Source organism: Sinocyclocheilus grahami, unplaced genomic scaffold, assembly GCF_001515645.1.
Source record: "Sinocyclocheilus grahami isolate Dianchi unplaced genomic scaffold, SAMN03320097.WGS_v1.1 scaffold1442.1, whole genome shotgun sequence".
NCBI classification, from domain to species: domain Eukaryota; kingdom Metazoa; phylum Chordata; class Actinopteri; order Cypriniformes; family Cyprinidae; genus Sinocyclocheilus; species Sinocyclocheilus grahami.
In genome coordinates this window covers 327,647-341,314 of record NW_015506621.1, presented here as the reverse complement: position 1 = coordinate 341,314, position 13,668 = coordinate 327,647, and the positions used below count along the sequence as shown (strand labels likewise).

The window sequence follows — 13,668 nt, the reverse complement described above, 5'->3', positions numbered from 1 at the left end:
TGACTATGAGAGGATGCCCCTGTAAAAAAGACGACTGGCTAGCTATCTTTCTAATGGTGAGACGTCCTCTCTTAAAACGTCCTCCTCGCCATCTCGCTTGGATGGCAGGGCATACGCAGCAGCAGGTCAGGCTGTTGATTCGTTGCGCACAGTGCGGTACTCCAGGCATATTAGGCTGACCTGCTGGAAGACCTGAATAAAGGCCTGATGAGGTAGCTGAGTTTCGCCACACCACAGATCTCACTCACTGTGCTACTAAGCGTGGCAGCTATAGTAGGTATTGAGAGACATCTTTGGGTGAACCTGGCAGATATCGGGATGGAAGAGAGGGGCTTTCTTCTCGATGCGCTGGTTTTGCCTTCCGAATATTTTTGGTTACCTCTGTTGAGACGGTGGTCGAGAAGTTCAGGGAAGCTTCAGTGGCCTTCAGTCCTTCAGTTCACGATGGTCCAGGTCTAAGCCCGAACAGCATAGGGGTCCTGGTCCGTCTCGGTCTGAGGAACAGAGACTGCCACAGAAGGCTAGTGTCGTGGCTCACACTCCTACCCCGCCTGCGGGTAGGGTTAGAAGGAATCGCGGGTCAAAGGGAGGTAGGCAAGAACTAGGGATGTGATCCAGACAAGGCATCAGCGCTTTCGTCCGGATCAGAGTGATACTTGAGTATCTACTCGCTTCCTTCGGGGGTCTTACATCTGCCCTTGGCTCCTAATTCCCCTATAACCACCAGCTTTCCACCTGACCGAGGTTAGGTAGGAATTTTCCTGCATTTCCGTCTCCTATGCTGGACCTATATGTTTGGTTGGTTCTATGGCTTCATAGTGACCACCTTGCTGATGGTCTGGACTAGAGACTTCTTTGAGTTGCCTCTTGAACGGGGCTCCGGCGCGGGGACCATGGTGGGTGAGTATGATCCATTCTCTCTCTCTCTCTCTCTCTCTATATATATATATATATATGTGTATGTATATGTGTTTTTAATGTGCTGGTGGTTAATCCTTCTGTGAGATTTCTTTGCAGCGTTTTCCGGGACCTGTGTGCTTGTCCTTTTTAAGGTAGGTCCTCTGTGAGCACCCATTTGCTGGATTCAGCAACCAGGTGCTCGACTGGCAGTGTTACCTCACTCGTCGATATCGTGTCCAGCCGGTATGATAGCCCTGGTTCCGGCTTCATGCTTCCTGGACCATGCGGCCAGGTCAGAGGCTTCTGCGGGAGCCTTCTTGATCATCAGGCCCCCGGCACGACACTGCAAAAAAATTCCTGGATGTCCGGGCTCCAGGATATCCCCTCTTGCTGAGGCATCGAGCAATAAATATAGGTGGCATTTGCGAGAACCTTCTTGTGTAATGCTGTCTCAGGCAGTGCTCCCCTCACCTTAGAGGGTCGTATTTGAGCTTGCCTCTCTCGTTTGGCCCAGTACCTCCGGGTATCTGTGATCAGATGCTTCGAAATTTAAATCCATGCTATGGTAAGTGCACACGCTAAGCTCTGTGCACTTTCTGAAACCCACATAGTGGAAAGTGTGCACGTTGAACACTTTTCGCACTTTCTAAAATCCACAGTAGTGGTAAGTGTGCACGCTGAGCACTTTGCGCACTTTGCGCACTTTCTAAAATCCACAAGTAGTAAGTGTGCACGCTAGACTTTGCGCACTTTCTCAGTGCCTGTACGGTAATGGTTACGCGTTATAGCTTTGTTCCTTTTCTCGGAGTTGGTTAGACCCCGGTACCTTGGGCTCCACTCAACCAGTGTGTCTCTATTTTTGACACACTTGGAAGTATCGCTCCCCTCACCATTGAGGGTTACTAGGAGCATACTGCTTCCTCTCGAGCGCCTGGGTTCACTCTGAGCTGCTCTTTCAGAGTGCCACGAGAGCCCCCTTAGAACAGTATCCTAAAATCCATGTTATGGTAAGTGTGTACGTGTAGGCTTTGTGCACTTTCTGAAATCCACATTGTGGTAAGTTTACACGCTAGTTCTTTGCGTTCTTTTCTAAAATCCTGTATGATGAGGGCTTCGCGCGGTTGCTTCGTGCCCTTTCTTGAGCTGGTTTAAGCCCCGTTCACCTTGGGCACCACTCCACTTAGGTATCCTAGGATACCTACTTTAACAGGGTGTGGCCACTAGAGGTCTGTTGAGATGGTTCCTTTCAGAGCTTATGCAAGAGCAAGCGGTAGCCACTGTGTGACAGGCCAAGACTTGGTGTGATACTAGGTTCTTGGTCGTATCCCCTTAAAGGAATCCATTATGATTCCAAGCCTTGAGCTCTACCCCGGGCCCAGGAGCCTGGCCCTAACAGGTAAGTTGGGTATGTAGCCTAGGCCTTTGGCCGTAGGGGATAAAGTCACGGACAGCCGTCTGACGTCCCAGGGGCAACTCACCATGAAAATGGTAAAGTTGGTACTTGGTGCTCACCATGGTTCTGGCCCGCACTCCCCTCAGCATAGCGGCATGGGTATCTCGTTCCCCATAGGGACCCCTAGAGGACGCAGTTCGAAGTTCCCTTGAAAGGGAACGTCTCAGGTTACTTATGTAACCATGGTTCCCTGAGTAGGGGACGAGACACTGTGTTCTCTAGGCTTCCTGCCATGCTTCGAACGCAAGCTTCAGATGAAGAAGTGAATGACATGTTCTCCCGGCGCCTATTTATACTATAATCGCACAGTTAGTGATGTCATGGGCTGTCGCCGGCCAAAGTGTTGTTGGTGTTTTTTTCAATGTATGCTTCAGACACGGGTCATGACGAGGCGTTCCCTATAGCGACCCCTAGAGGATGCAGTGTCTCGTTCCCTACTCGGGGAACCATGGTTACATAAGTAACCTGAGACATTTTTCCTCTGTAACATTTACAAAGTCAGCATAGCATATTTGTTCGGATTTGGTCTGTATTCCAGTCAGATCAATTAAGCATTACCTTCCTTTTTAATAGCTCAAAAACATACTTAAGAACTTGACACACTTCATTAGTAAACCGTAATTGACCAAAGACTAACCCTAAATCCTCAAAGAAAATCCTAATATTATCCAGGACCTCAAACCTAAAAGTAATAATGAATCTCAACAGAACATGAGGGTTCAATAAGTGAGGACATCTCTAGGTACGAAAAATATTGTATATACAGTAAAATTAACTTTAACTGTGTAATTAATTGAGATGCATAAGGAAAAAAATAATGTCTGTTTTTTCCACCTAAGGACCTGTCAAGGACGGCAGGGTCGTTGTTAATTTATGCGACCGTGTGGAGCCTTGGAACCAACTCTCCCGAGTTCAAAAGATGTACCTCAGCAGGTATCAGAGCGGCTGTGTCTGTGAGGTAATAATCCAAATCATACTTTTACAATGATTCACCATAGTATAACTTACTCTGAGTTTAGTGCTGTTGAAATCCAGTGGCTTTCATTTTCACCCAACTAAGTTTTCTAAAATTCTGAATGTTGTCAAACACATACTAATGCATTTGCATACTTGCACACGGGTGGCATTAGCATACTTGGCTTTGTAATTTACACTTGCAGCCCTTTGTATTAGCCTCTGACTGTTATCATTCATTTATTGTATTTTTTTTCAAGTATTACAAGTTTTTGTTGTGGTGTTATAAGTATAGATATGAATTCAGTCATCTCTCAAACTGTGATCTCTACAGATCTCGCCCTGTACTGGAGCGTCCTGTTTGATCGAGATTCCTCAGAAAAAATGCCTGATAAGAGTCAATAATTCATTCAGTCTTGATGATGAAGAGGCTCTTCAGTCTATTTGCCTGCCAGGCAGTGACGGCTTCTGCAGATGGAGAAAATTTCTTAAGTAACTACAAAAGCTCCTAAAAATGACGCCCTGAAGAACAAGTGCATTAGCCATTTGTCAGTGTGCATTTTTTGCCCTTTTGTTCTCCAGAATGCTTAGAACATTTTGAAATGAATTTAAACAATTTAATAAAGCTTTGCAATGCAGTCAGCAAATACATACAAAACACTGTTTTCATGGAGATATGCAATCAACCATTAAACAGTTTTGCATGTAAAAGCATATGTGTGTATTTTTTTTTTTTTGTTGCTTTTATTTGGTTCATCTTAGGTCAAACAGAAAGTAACAATAAGGTAAATATATTAATATACTATTAATAATAGATATACACATATCTACATATAACATTCAACCATACATTAATTCAAATGAAGAAAAAAAAACAGGCACTCATTGTTATACATTCAAAGAAAGAAAGAGGGTAAAAAAAGGAAAGAGAAAGAATAAATAAAATAAAATTAGGATACAGTTGTCTCAAAATATTTCAGAAAATGGCTCCATACTCTCAAAAAAAGTTTGTTTTATCGCAAACCGGATCTTTTCCATCCTGAGAACTGAGAAAAAAATCAAAAACCCATTGGCGATAAGGAGGGGGAGCTGCAGACTTCCAATTCATAAGATTAAGTCGCCTAGATAGTAGAGTTGCAAAGGCTACAGTATCAGCCTGTAATATGTTTAATAAAATGCCAAACAATGCTGTAAAGGGGTTGGGGTCTAAAGACTTTCCTCCAAAAATCAGACAGTTTTGGACAAGACCAGAAAGAATGCAATAACATAGCAGGTTCAGTTGTGCAGCTAAGGCAGGTTGGCTCAAAATCAGGAAATATTTTGTTTAATTTAGTTCTAGACCAATGGACTCTGTGCACCACCTTAAAACTGAATGAGTGTGTGTCTAGCATTTATAGAAGATGAGTGTATACAGGCAAGAATTAGATGCCAGATATTTTCCTCAAACGTCATATTCAATTCTTCCTCCCAGAGCGCATTCAATGGACGCATTGAGGGGGACTGTTTTGTGTTATAGTATAGATTTTAGAAATAACCCCTTTCAAAGATGTATACATGCCTAATATATCATCAAGTATAGTGATGATATAAGTGGGCAAAAGGGGAAAGTTAGAAAACTGCTTACGAATAAAATTCTGTATCTATATAAAATTAATTTTTCTCTAAGTTGTGTAAAGGATGCAAAATTGTTGTCAATGTATAGCTCACCAACTGTAGCTAAGCCATGTTCCCTCCCAGTGCTAAAAGCCCAATCCATCAAAGAGGGTGGAAATGAAATATTGCATAAAACTGGTGCCATAGTACAAGGGTCTTTAAGGTCTAACGCTAAACAGAATTGAGACCAAATCCTTAATGAATGCTTAACAACAGTTTTTTTTTTTAAATGTTTTATTAAAGTAGTATACTTAAAGGGAACTGGTACACTTAGTAAGGATGTTAAAGTTGCTGGAGTACAAGAGGCAGCTTCCATCAGTACCCACTGAGACTTCTTTAATTGTAAATCCTGCTGCACCCAATATAACAGATTCCTAATGTTCACTGCCCAATAATAGGTTTGAAAATTTGGCAGAGCCAGGCCACCTAAACACTTTGGTTTCATAAGATGACCTTGATTAGTTCGTTTTGACTTATTCCATATGAAAGAAGAAATATTTCGCTGTAAAACTGTTAAAAAAGATTTTGGAATAAATATAGGAAGGCACTGGAAAAAAATATAAAAATTTAGGAAGAACATTCATTTTGATAACATTCACCCTTCCTATCAAAGATCAATCCAATCTCATGAAAGTGTATAAATAGTACGCCAAATAAAAACTTTGGACTTTGGCGTGTATATGCTACGCGATGGGTAGGTTTAGGGTTGTGGGGTAGATGCGTATCATATGTACGGGAAATTTGCGTATCATATGCATGCCAACAAATTTCATATCATATGCACATGAAACACATGCGTATCATATGCATGCCAAAGTCCATTTTTGCGTATCAATACCATGAGTTTTCGCTTTTATTTGGCATACTATTTATACGCATTTTCGTGAGACCAGGAGACATTTCCAGGACACGAAGAGAGACTTGACATGGTTATGGAGAGGACTAATGTTAGCACCAGAGCCGGTGCCAGCGCAGCACTGATGAGGGGGTGGCTGAGGTGACAAAAGGGGGCGATGATATAGCTAAAAGTAAAAGTAAAAAAAAAAAACGTATGTGGCCCATTCACCTATTTGTCGGACCGTAAACAAACCTGCCCACTACTACTACAATTATTAGAATACAGGGTTCACACAGATAGAGTTTTGGTCGCGAGACAGGTCAGTGGAAGTTTTTTTCAAGGTCTAGAGACGTGTTTTGAAACTGAATTTCTTTGAACTTGAGCGGCGTGTTTTAGAATGATGTGATATGCTAGGGTGACCATATTTCAGTTTTCAAAAAAGAGGACAGTGGGGGAAGGACGCAGAAGGGGGCTGGGGGCATTGGGTGTTGGGTTTGAAGGGGGTTAAAGTAGCCCCCAAAGTTAGGCATGGCCATATCCCATATCAAAACTCAAAACATGTAATTTCCATACGTAAAATACATATTTTACAATCACCATTTTGCATATTGATCATAAACACAGCTAAAAGGCTTCCATCCTTCACAAAACTTGTCATCTAGCCTACCACAGTTTTATCATAGTAGAATGCAAAATGTTTCAATAAGCATTTCAGTCAAATGTAATTTATGCAATATTTCAAACCTATGCAAGAAAATCTACCCACCGCAACAGTTTAAAGGGGTCATATGATGTTGCTAAAAAGAACATTATTTGGTGTATTTGGTGTAATGAAATGTGTTTATGCGGTTTAAGGTTCAAAAACACATTCTTTTCCACATACTGTACATTATTGTTTCTCCTCTATGCCCCGCCTTTCTGAAATGCGTCGATTTTTACAAAGCTCATCGGTCTGAAAAGTGAGGTGTGCTCTGATTGGCCAGCTATCCAGTGCGTTGTGATTGGCCGAATACCTCAAGAAAATGTTACCGGAAATGTTACGCCCCTCACCATACTGTGATGCCCTGTCCGGCCGGAGCAACGAGACAAAAACATTGAAACCCATTATAAACGAGGCATTCGTTGCATCCAGTGGGGACATAATTACGGATTATAATGTCTTATACTGTCTTTTTACTCGTTGCGTAGCATCGCGCCGCGTAAACATAAAACCCTGTCTGCATTTGTGATCTGAGAAATGACAAACAACAAGCGCTACTCTACACTGCTCAAAACTCGCGTTTGAATCATCAGTGGCAAATCCTTAAAATAAAAACATACTTACAGGCTTGTGAGTCAGAACAGCCGGCATTGTAGTCTACTCTCCCAGGATCAGGAAACAGTCCTCCATAAAATGTGCTGCACACATCTGAATATTTGGGTTGAAGTGTTCTGGAACAGTGTTGTAAATACAATTTAACCACTGATTTCTAGTCGTGTCCTCTTTTGGAAGACCAAACAAAGTAGTATTACACGGCGGGCTAGAGTGATAGGACGATATAAACCACATTCTAATGGATTATTTTCTTTCTTTAGGAGCAGCGAAATTGTCGCTTGATAGAGGCTTGAAGGCAAACAACCATTCTGAAGAATTTCTGAAAAAAACAAAAGTAAAATTGGGCTTAGCAAATTAGAAAAGACTTTGTAAAATTCAGACGGAAATCTTAAAACGGTAAATCTTACCAGATTTCATAGATGCTATAGATTCCTTAATTTCTTCAATTTACAGTGATGGCTCCTGATAGTAATCTTAGTTGGGGAATCTACGTGACGCTTCAGCCTCACAAATCTGCCAGGCAAGCAATTTCCTTGTCCTATCACTGTGCTCATGAACCCTATGCTGAGCACACAGAATCAATTGTTCAGACTCATCGGTTGATAATATGTCATATTCTACTTGTAAGAACTGACGGTCTTCGAAAAGTTCAGGGGAGGGATCAGAGGCATACTGGCTATCAATAAGCGCTATGGAGTTAGATATTTCTTTAAGACGTCTTCTCTTGATTTTTGTGGGATGAGTAAGAAATTATTAGACCACGTAAATAACATTTAAAGCATTCCCAAATAGTGGAGTATAACATGCCTGGCGTAGTATTGACTTCCATAAAATTTGATATATTGGAAGAAATAAATTCAATGAAATCCTTATCAGGATAACAGTCCTGGATTAAAACGCCACTGACAGTATTTAGGTGGCTGATGTGGAATCTGAAGTTCTAATATAATTGGTGCATGATCAGAAATTACAATACTTTGGTAAGAACAGTCCTGTAAGTATGGATGAAATTTTTGGTCCAAAAAGAAATAATCAATGCGAGAATACATCTGGTGAACATGAGAAAAAAAATGAATACTTCCTTTCAGAGGGATGCAAGTGTTGGAATGCATTACATATACCATACTTTTGCATAATTGTATGAATAACTGAGGCACATTTTGATAGAGCTATGATCTTTTTGGAAGATCTATCAAGAACAGGAGACATGACGCAGTTAAAATCCCCAGCCAAAATAAGTGGGTGCAAATGTATATTAGGAATACAGGATAGAAAAAAGAAATAAAAGTAGGATCATCATAATTGGGAGCATAAACCTTTGCAAGAGTCAAAGGAGTGGAGAAAAGTGTTCCTTATACAGCGATGTATCTTCCTTTATGATCTACAATAGTATCAGAGGCTACAAATGGGACGGATTATAATCACATCACATATCACATAAACACAAAAATTGCACTAAAATTGCACAGCCTCTAGACTTACAGTGAAATATTGAATGGAAAACCTGTCCTACCCAATCTCTTTTTAATCTAAAGTGATCAACAGAACGAAGATGCATTTCTTGCAAAAAAACAAAGTCCGCCTTTAAGCTCTTTAGATGGTTTAGGACTCGGTTGCGCTTAACAGGATTATTGACTGCTTTACAGTTCCAGCTGACATATCTCAAAGAGTTTGCCATGTGAGAGTGTTTATTAAAAGAGACAAGAACACACAAACAAAATACATAAAAACAAAGAAAACGGAAGCATAAAGTATACAAAAAGCATCCATGTGAAAAAGACAGCCTAAAATGAACACCATAAAGAATGAATGAACTTAGAAATGAACTCAGCTTTGAAACAGAATCCCAAACTTTCCCTCCTTGCGCACCCTTACCCACTCTCCACCTATGAACCAAGCTAACACTACCCTTGATGGAGTGTACGCCACCCTGGGTTAACACCCAACAATACGTGCGAGTCACTTTTAATCTAAACTCGAACGTGACTCTGCAAACCACTAAATCATGTTACAACCAAAACAGGAAACTGAAACGTTAAACATTGTTATAAAGAGTAAAAAACTCTACATTATTCTCAGGGGGGTTAACTCTACATTATTCTCAGCTATTCATTTTTACTATTGCACCACAGCGAGAACTCCCAAGAAAATTAGTTCCCTTTAACGGAACATAACAAAGCAGGGAGTATATAATGAATCCTATAACAGGCTTATAACAAACCAGTTAGTAAGAACAATACAGTCTTTTTTCAGTTATAGATGTTTGGAAGTCAGGCAGCTAATCCATCTGAACTTTCATTTACCTCAGCCAAACAGCTTGTGTCCAGTTTTCTTAAGGGGTCATTATTTGCTGTTTTACATAGTCCATCGCTTCAGCTGGTGTATCGAACTTGTACTCAATGCCGTCGTGCGTAATTCGAAAGCCAGTTAGACCTCTCAGCCCATACTTCATATCCGATCTGGACCTCAGCAGCCCACTTTTTTGCGATCTCGGGAGGGAAAATCTGTCTTTAAATTTGAGCTGTTTAGCTTGAATGGTCCTCCGAAGGATATTCTCCTTGACGTCAAATCGGTGAAAGCATATGACAAGCGCCCGTGGCCGCTGACCCTCCGTGGTTCGTGCTGCCAGCGTACGATGGGCTCGGGCAAGAAGCGGGGGTTCACGGAGGCTGAATATTTCTTGCCCTTAATGGGTTAGCTCCTGCGTACCTAACTAGTCTTCTACCACGCTACAATCCATCACGCTCCCTAAGGTCGCAAAATTCTGGACTTTTGGTAGTACCTAGGATATCAAAGTCCACTAAAGGAGGTAGAGCTTTTTCGCATTTGGCTCCCAAACTCTGGAATAGCCTTCCTGATAACGTTCGGGGTTCAGACGCACTCTCTCTGTTTAAATCTAGATTAAAGACACATCTCTTTGGCCAAGCATTCAAATAATGCATCTCATAATCTTTTACTGCAGTCATAATCTTTTACTGCAGTTATATCTAATCAAATGCACATTATTATTCGTTAGTTTGGGTTAAACAAATCATTTTTGCTTGGTTGGAACAGCAGCTACGCTAATTATGTTTGTATTTGTTTCTCTGTCTTTTCTCTGTCTCTGTCTAACATCCCGTGGTAACTAGGATTTACACAAGCTTCAGTCTGGATCCAGAACACCTGAGAAGAGATGATGCAACCCCTCAGAGGACCTCAGATGATGCCAACCCTGAAACAACATACAGAACTACCACATTTTGCTATAAGTTTGATTGCATCATATAATAATTGCTGTTAATATTATTCATCGTCTGTTTTATTACGTCTTATATTGATTTTTCTGTACTGCTGGTTCGTCTGGTCAGAGGAGAACTGGCCCCCCGACTGAGCCTGGTTTCTCCCAAGGTTTTTTCTCCATTCTGTCACCGATGGAGTTTTGGTTCCTTGCCGCTGTCGCCTCTGGCTTGCTTAGTTGGGGACACTTCATTTCCAGCGTTATCGTTGACATAATTGCAAAGATATTATTTAAACTGAACTGAGCTGGATGTTGACATCACTGAATTCAATGATGAACTGTCTTTAACTGAAAAATGAGTGTTTACTATTGTCATTTTGCATTATTGACACTATTTTCCTAATTAATGCTGTTCAGTTGCTTTGTCACAATCTGTATTGTTAAAAGCGCTATATAAATAAAGGTGACTTGACTTGACTTGACTTGCAGTGCTTCTACAATGAATTTTGTGGGCTCCATACACTTGGGAATACCCACAAGACGCAAATTGCTTCTGCGAGAGCGACATTCCAGATCTGTGCACTTAGTCTGAAGAGCCGCAATCTCGTTCCATAAGGAGGCCACAGTCGGTTCAAGTACCTGCAGACTAGTTGTCCACTCTGATGTCGCATTTTTCAGGGCTGCGTTTCCCAAAAGCATCGTAAGCTTAAGTTGATCATAGCTCCATTGGTTTCAATGGGTCTACAATGTACTTAAGCTTACGATGCTTTTGGGAAACGCAGCCCAGGCTAGTTAGTCTCTCCTCGTGCGCTTTCATTTCTGAAGTTACTGCCATTAGTGAATTGTGTACCTCTTTTCGCAAGGATGATATTTCTTTTCGGAACTCGGTTGCATGCGCATCAAACTTTTGGCGAATTCCAGCTTCCAAGGACTTAATCACTGCCATTATTGTAGCACCATCAGTTATGCTAGCTTCATCTTTGGCTGACTCTGCAGATCCGTTGGAGTTCATCGAGTCAGTCTTTTTCTGTCGCGAAGCCTTCGACATTGAGGATTAAAGTTCAGAGATATCCCTCAAAACAACTTAGTAGCTGTGACCAGTAGGTTAAAATGCATTGTAACTTATGTGGAAAGTAAATATAGCAATCAGTTTGCAGAGCTCCCGATCTTGCGACTTCACACGGTAGACGCTAAACCGGAAGTCACGTCTGTGTGTATTTAATGGAAAATTGTAAGCATGTTTATATAAATTTGGGTGTTCTTAGTGCCAATGCCTAATGTCAAAAGCATTCATCTAGTATTGTTTTTCGCTTTTCTATTCTGATAAACATTGAGTTAAAAAAGGACATTTTAATTAAAAAAAAACTGCAATAACAAACAACAACGTTTATAAGGATTATTCCACAGAACCACAGCCACATCAGACAGCAGGAAATGTCTACTTCACTAGAAACCACAGAAACAGCATATTAGCTTGTTTGCACAATGCAGAAAGCTGATAAAGATTGTAAAACTGCATTACAGAGGCGTTATATTGAAACACAGTGTGTATAAGCTGCATAGAATAGAGCGGACGCTACTGAAACAGATTGAATCCGCTGAATGACAACAAATAAAATAATGGATTCTTTTAGAAAAAACATGATCAGAAATCAATTTCAATTAATTTCTGCTTGTATTTCACTTAAAGAAAATGCAAAACAACAAATTCTGTTCATATATATAATAACTAACAAAATATCCAAATAGTATAAGCCTATTTTTTGCTTAAAATAAAACTATTTAAATGTATTGATGTAGCAGGTGTCAGCAACACACGGAGAACACTCAGGTAAGTAGTTAATTACAACTGGCTTTATTTACTGCTGAGCAGAAGATGAAGATGGCAAAAGCAGGTAAGTAACAACAGTTCAGGGAAGTTGGCAATTGAACTTAGCTGGGTAGTAACTAGAGTCCTTTTCAGAAGACGATGGAGCAAAGGGATCACAGGAGAAACCGAAGGGAACACAGGTAGGTAGTAGGAGTCACGAGAGGTAACCTTGAGACCAGATACTGATACAGGGGAGTGCGAGTGGCTTTAAAGGAGCGCTGATTGACAGCAACAGGTGCGGGTGGTTAAAATGCTGGTGATTGCGAATGTGGCAGACTGTGTGGAGGTGTGGCTGAATCCCTGGCAGCAGGAGTTTCATCCAAAACATTACAGCAGAACCAAACCCTTATGAAAGGTAGTACACTTTACCACACTTTATAATAAATACATATTTAAATATAATTTACTGTCATTTCTTTTGAAATCTGTGTTGTATTTAAACACAACACATTGGTATTGATATGCATTAACTTTGAATGTAACATCAAATAACAGGCAACACTTAACTGGACACTTAAGACTGAATCCCAGCCGAGTCTGAGCATTGTGTATGTGTCTTTGTGAGAGACTGTGTAGGTGTAACGGGGCTGACGAGACGTGAGACGTGCGGATCCATATGCAAAGCTTTTTATTAGGAGAAGACAGAGACGTGGTCATACAGCAGGCATGGGTCAGATAATGGCAGACAGGTATATGGCGGGCAAGACACAAGAATAATCCTAGGGCTAGCGAAGGTCAACAAACGGCGAACAGAGTCAAAGAGGGCGAAACTAAAGGGATAAATCCAGGAAACCAGGCAAGGATCAGAAACTGAGAAAACAGGCAAGGCAAGACTAAGCTAGGCTAGGAGGCTAACGAGGGCTCGGTAGAGTAGCTATCAAAAGATAGGCGCTAATCAATACTCGGCAGAGGGAAGGGGTCAGAGTGAGTGTTAAATAGTGAGGGAGTGATATGAAACAGCTGGGTGCAATCAGTGTTGTGTGCAATTAGTGAACCAGCTGTGTGCAATCAGTGCTGTGAATGATGGGATATGTAGTCCGGGAAGATATGCAACAGTGTGAGTGCAAGAGTCAATGAAAATGGGAAGGGTGGCCTCTGATGGTTAGCCGACGAAAGTTCATGGACCGGATTTGTGACAGTAGGCAGAGAGCCTGGCAGCACTTTATTTTTGTTCTGTTTATTATTTTCTGAGTAAATAAAAAGGTTTTAATCGCCACCCCTGTCTTCCTCATTCTTCATCATATTGAACCGCATTACAATGACAAATTACAGTAATTCTCATACAGTAATTATACAAAAAATTACTGTATTATTTGTACAGTATTTTTTCTGTTTTCTTAAATTATGCAAAAATAATCTGTAATTAAATAATGTAGCTCATTTTATTAAAAGTTTATGTCCATACTAACAATGTAATGTTCTTTTTTGTAATTTTAAAGTCAATCTTAGTAGTTTTATATTTAGCTGT

At 40.8% G+C, this 13,668-nt stretch overlaps 1 protein-coding gene across 2 annotated transcripts in view; it reads left to right on the top strand.

The window, feature by feature from the left end:
- The window catches only part of LOC107570336 (metalloproteinase inhibitor 3-like), a 9,857-nt gene extending 5,960 nt beyond the window's left edge, over positions 1–3,897 (top strand). The window contains exons 4-5 of one of the 2 annotated variants that reach the window (XM_016256558.1): positions 3,193–3,311; positions 3,642–3,897. In XM_016256558.1, the coding sequence (XP_016112044.1) occupies positions 3,193–3,311; positions 3,642–3,803 (281 nt within the window). In that variant the 3' untranslated portion in view covers positions 3,804–3,897. The remainder of the gene's footprint in view (positions 1–3,192; positions 3,312–3,641) is intronic. The other variant, XM_016256557.1, reaches the window with a different exon arrangement.
- Positions 3,898–13,668: the final 9,771 nt, after the last annotated feature.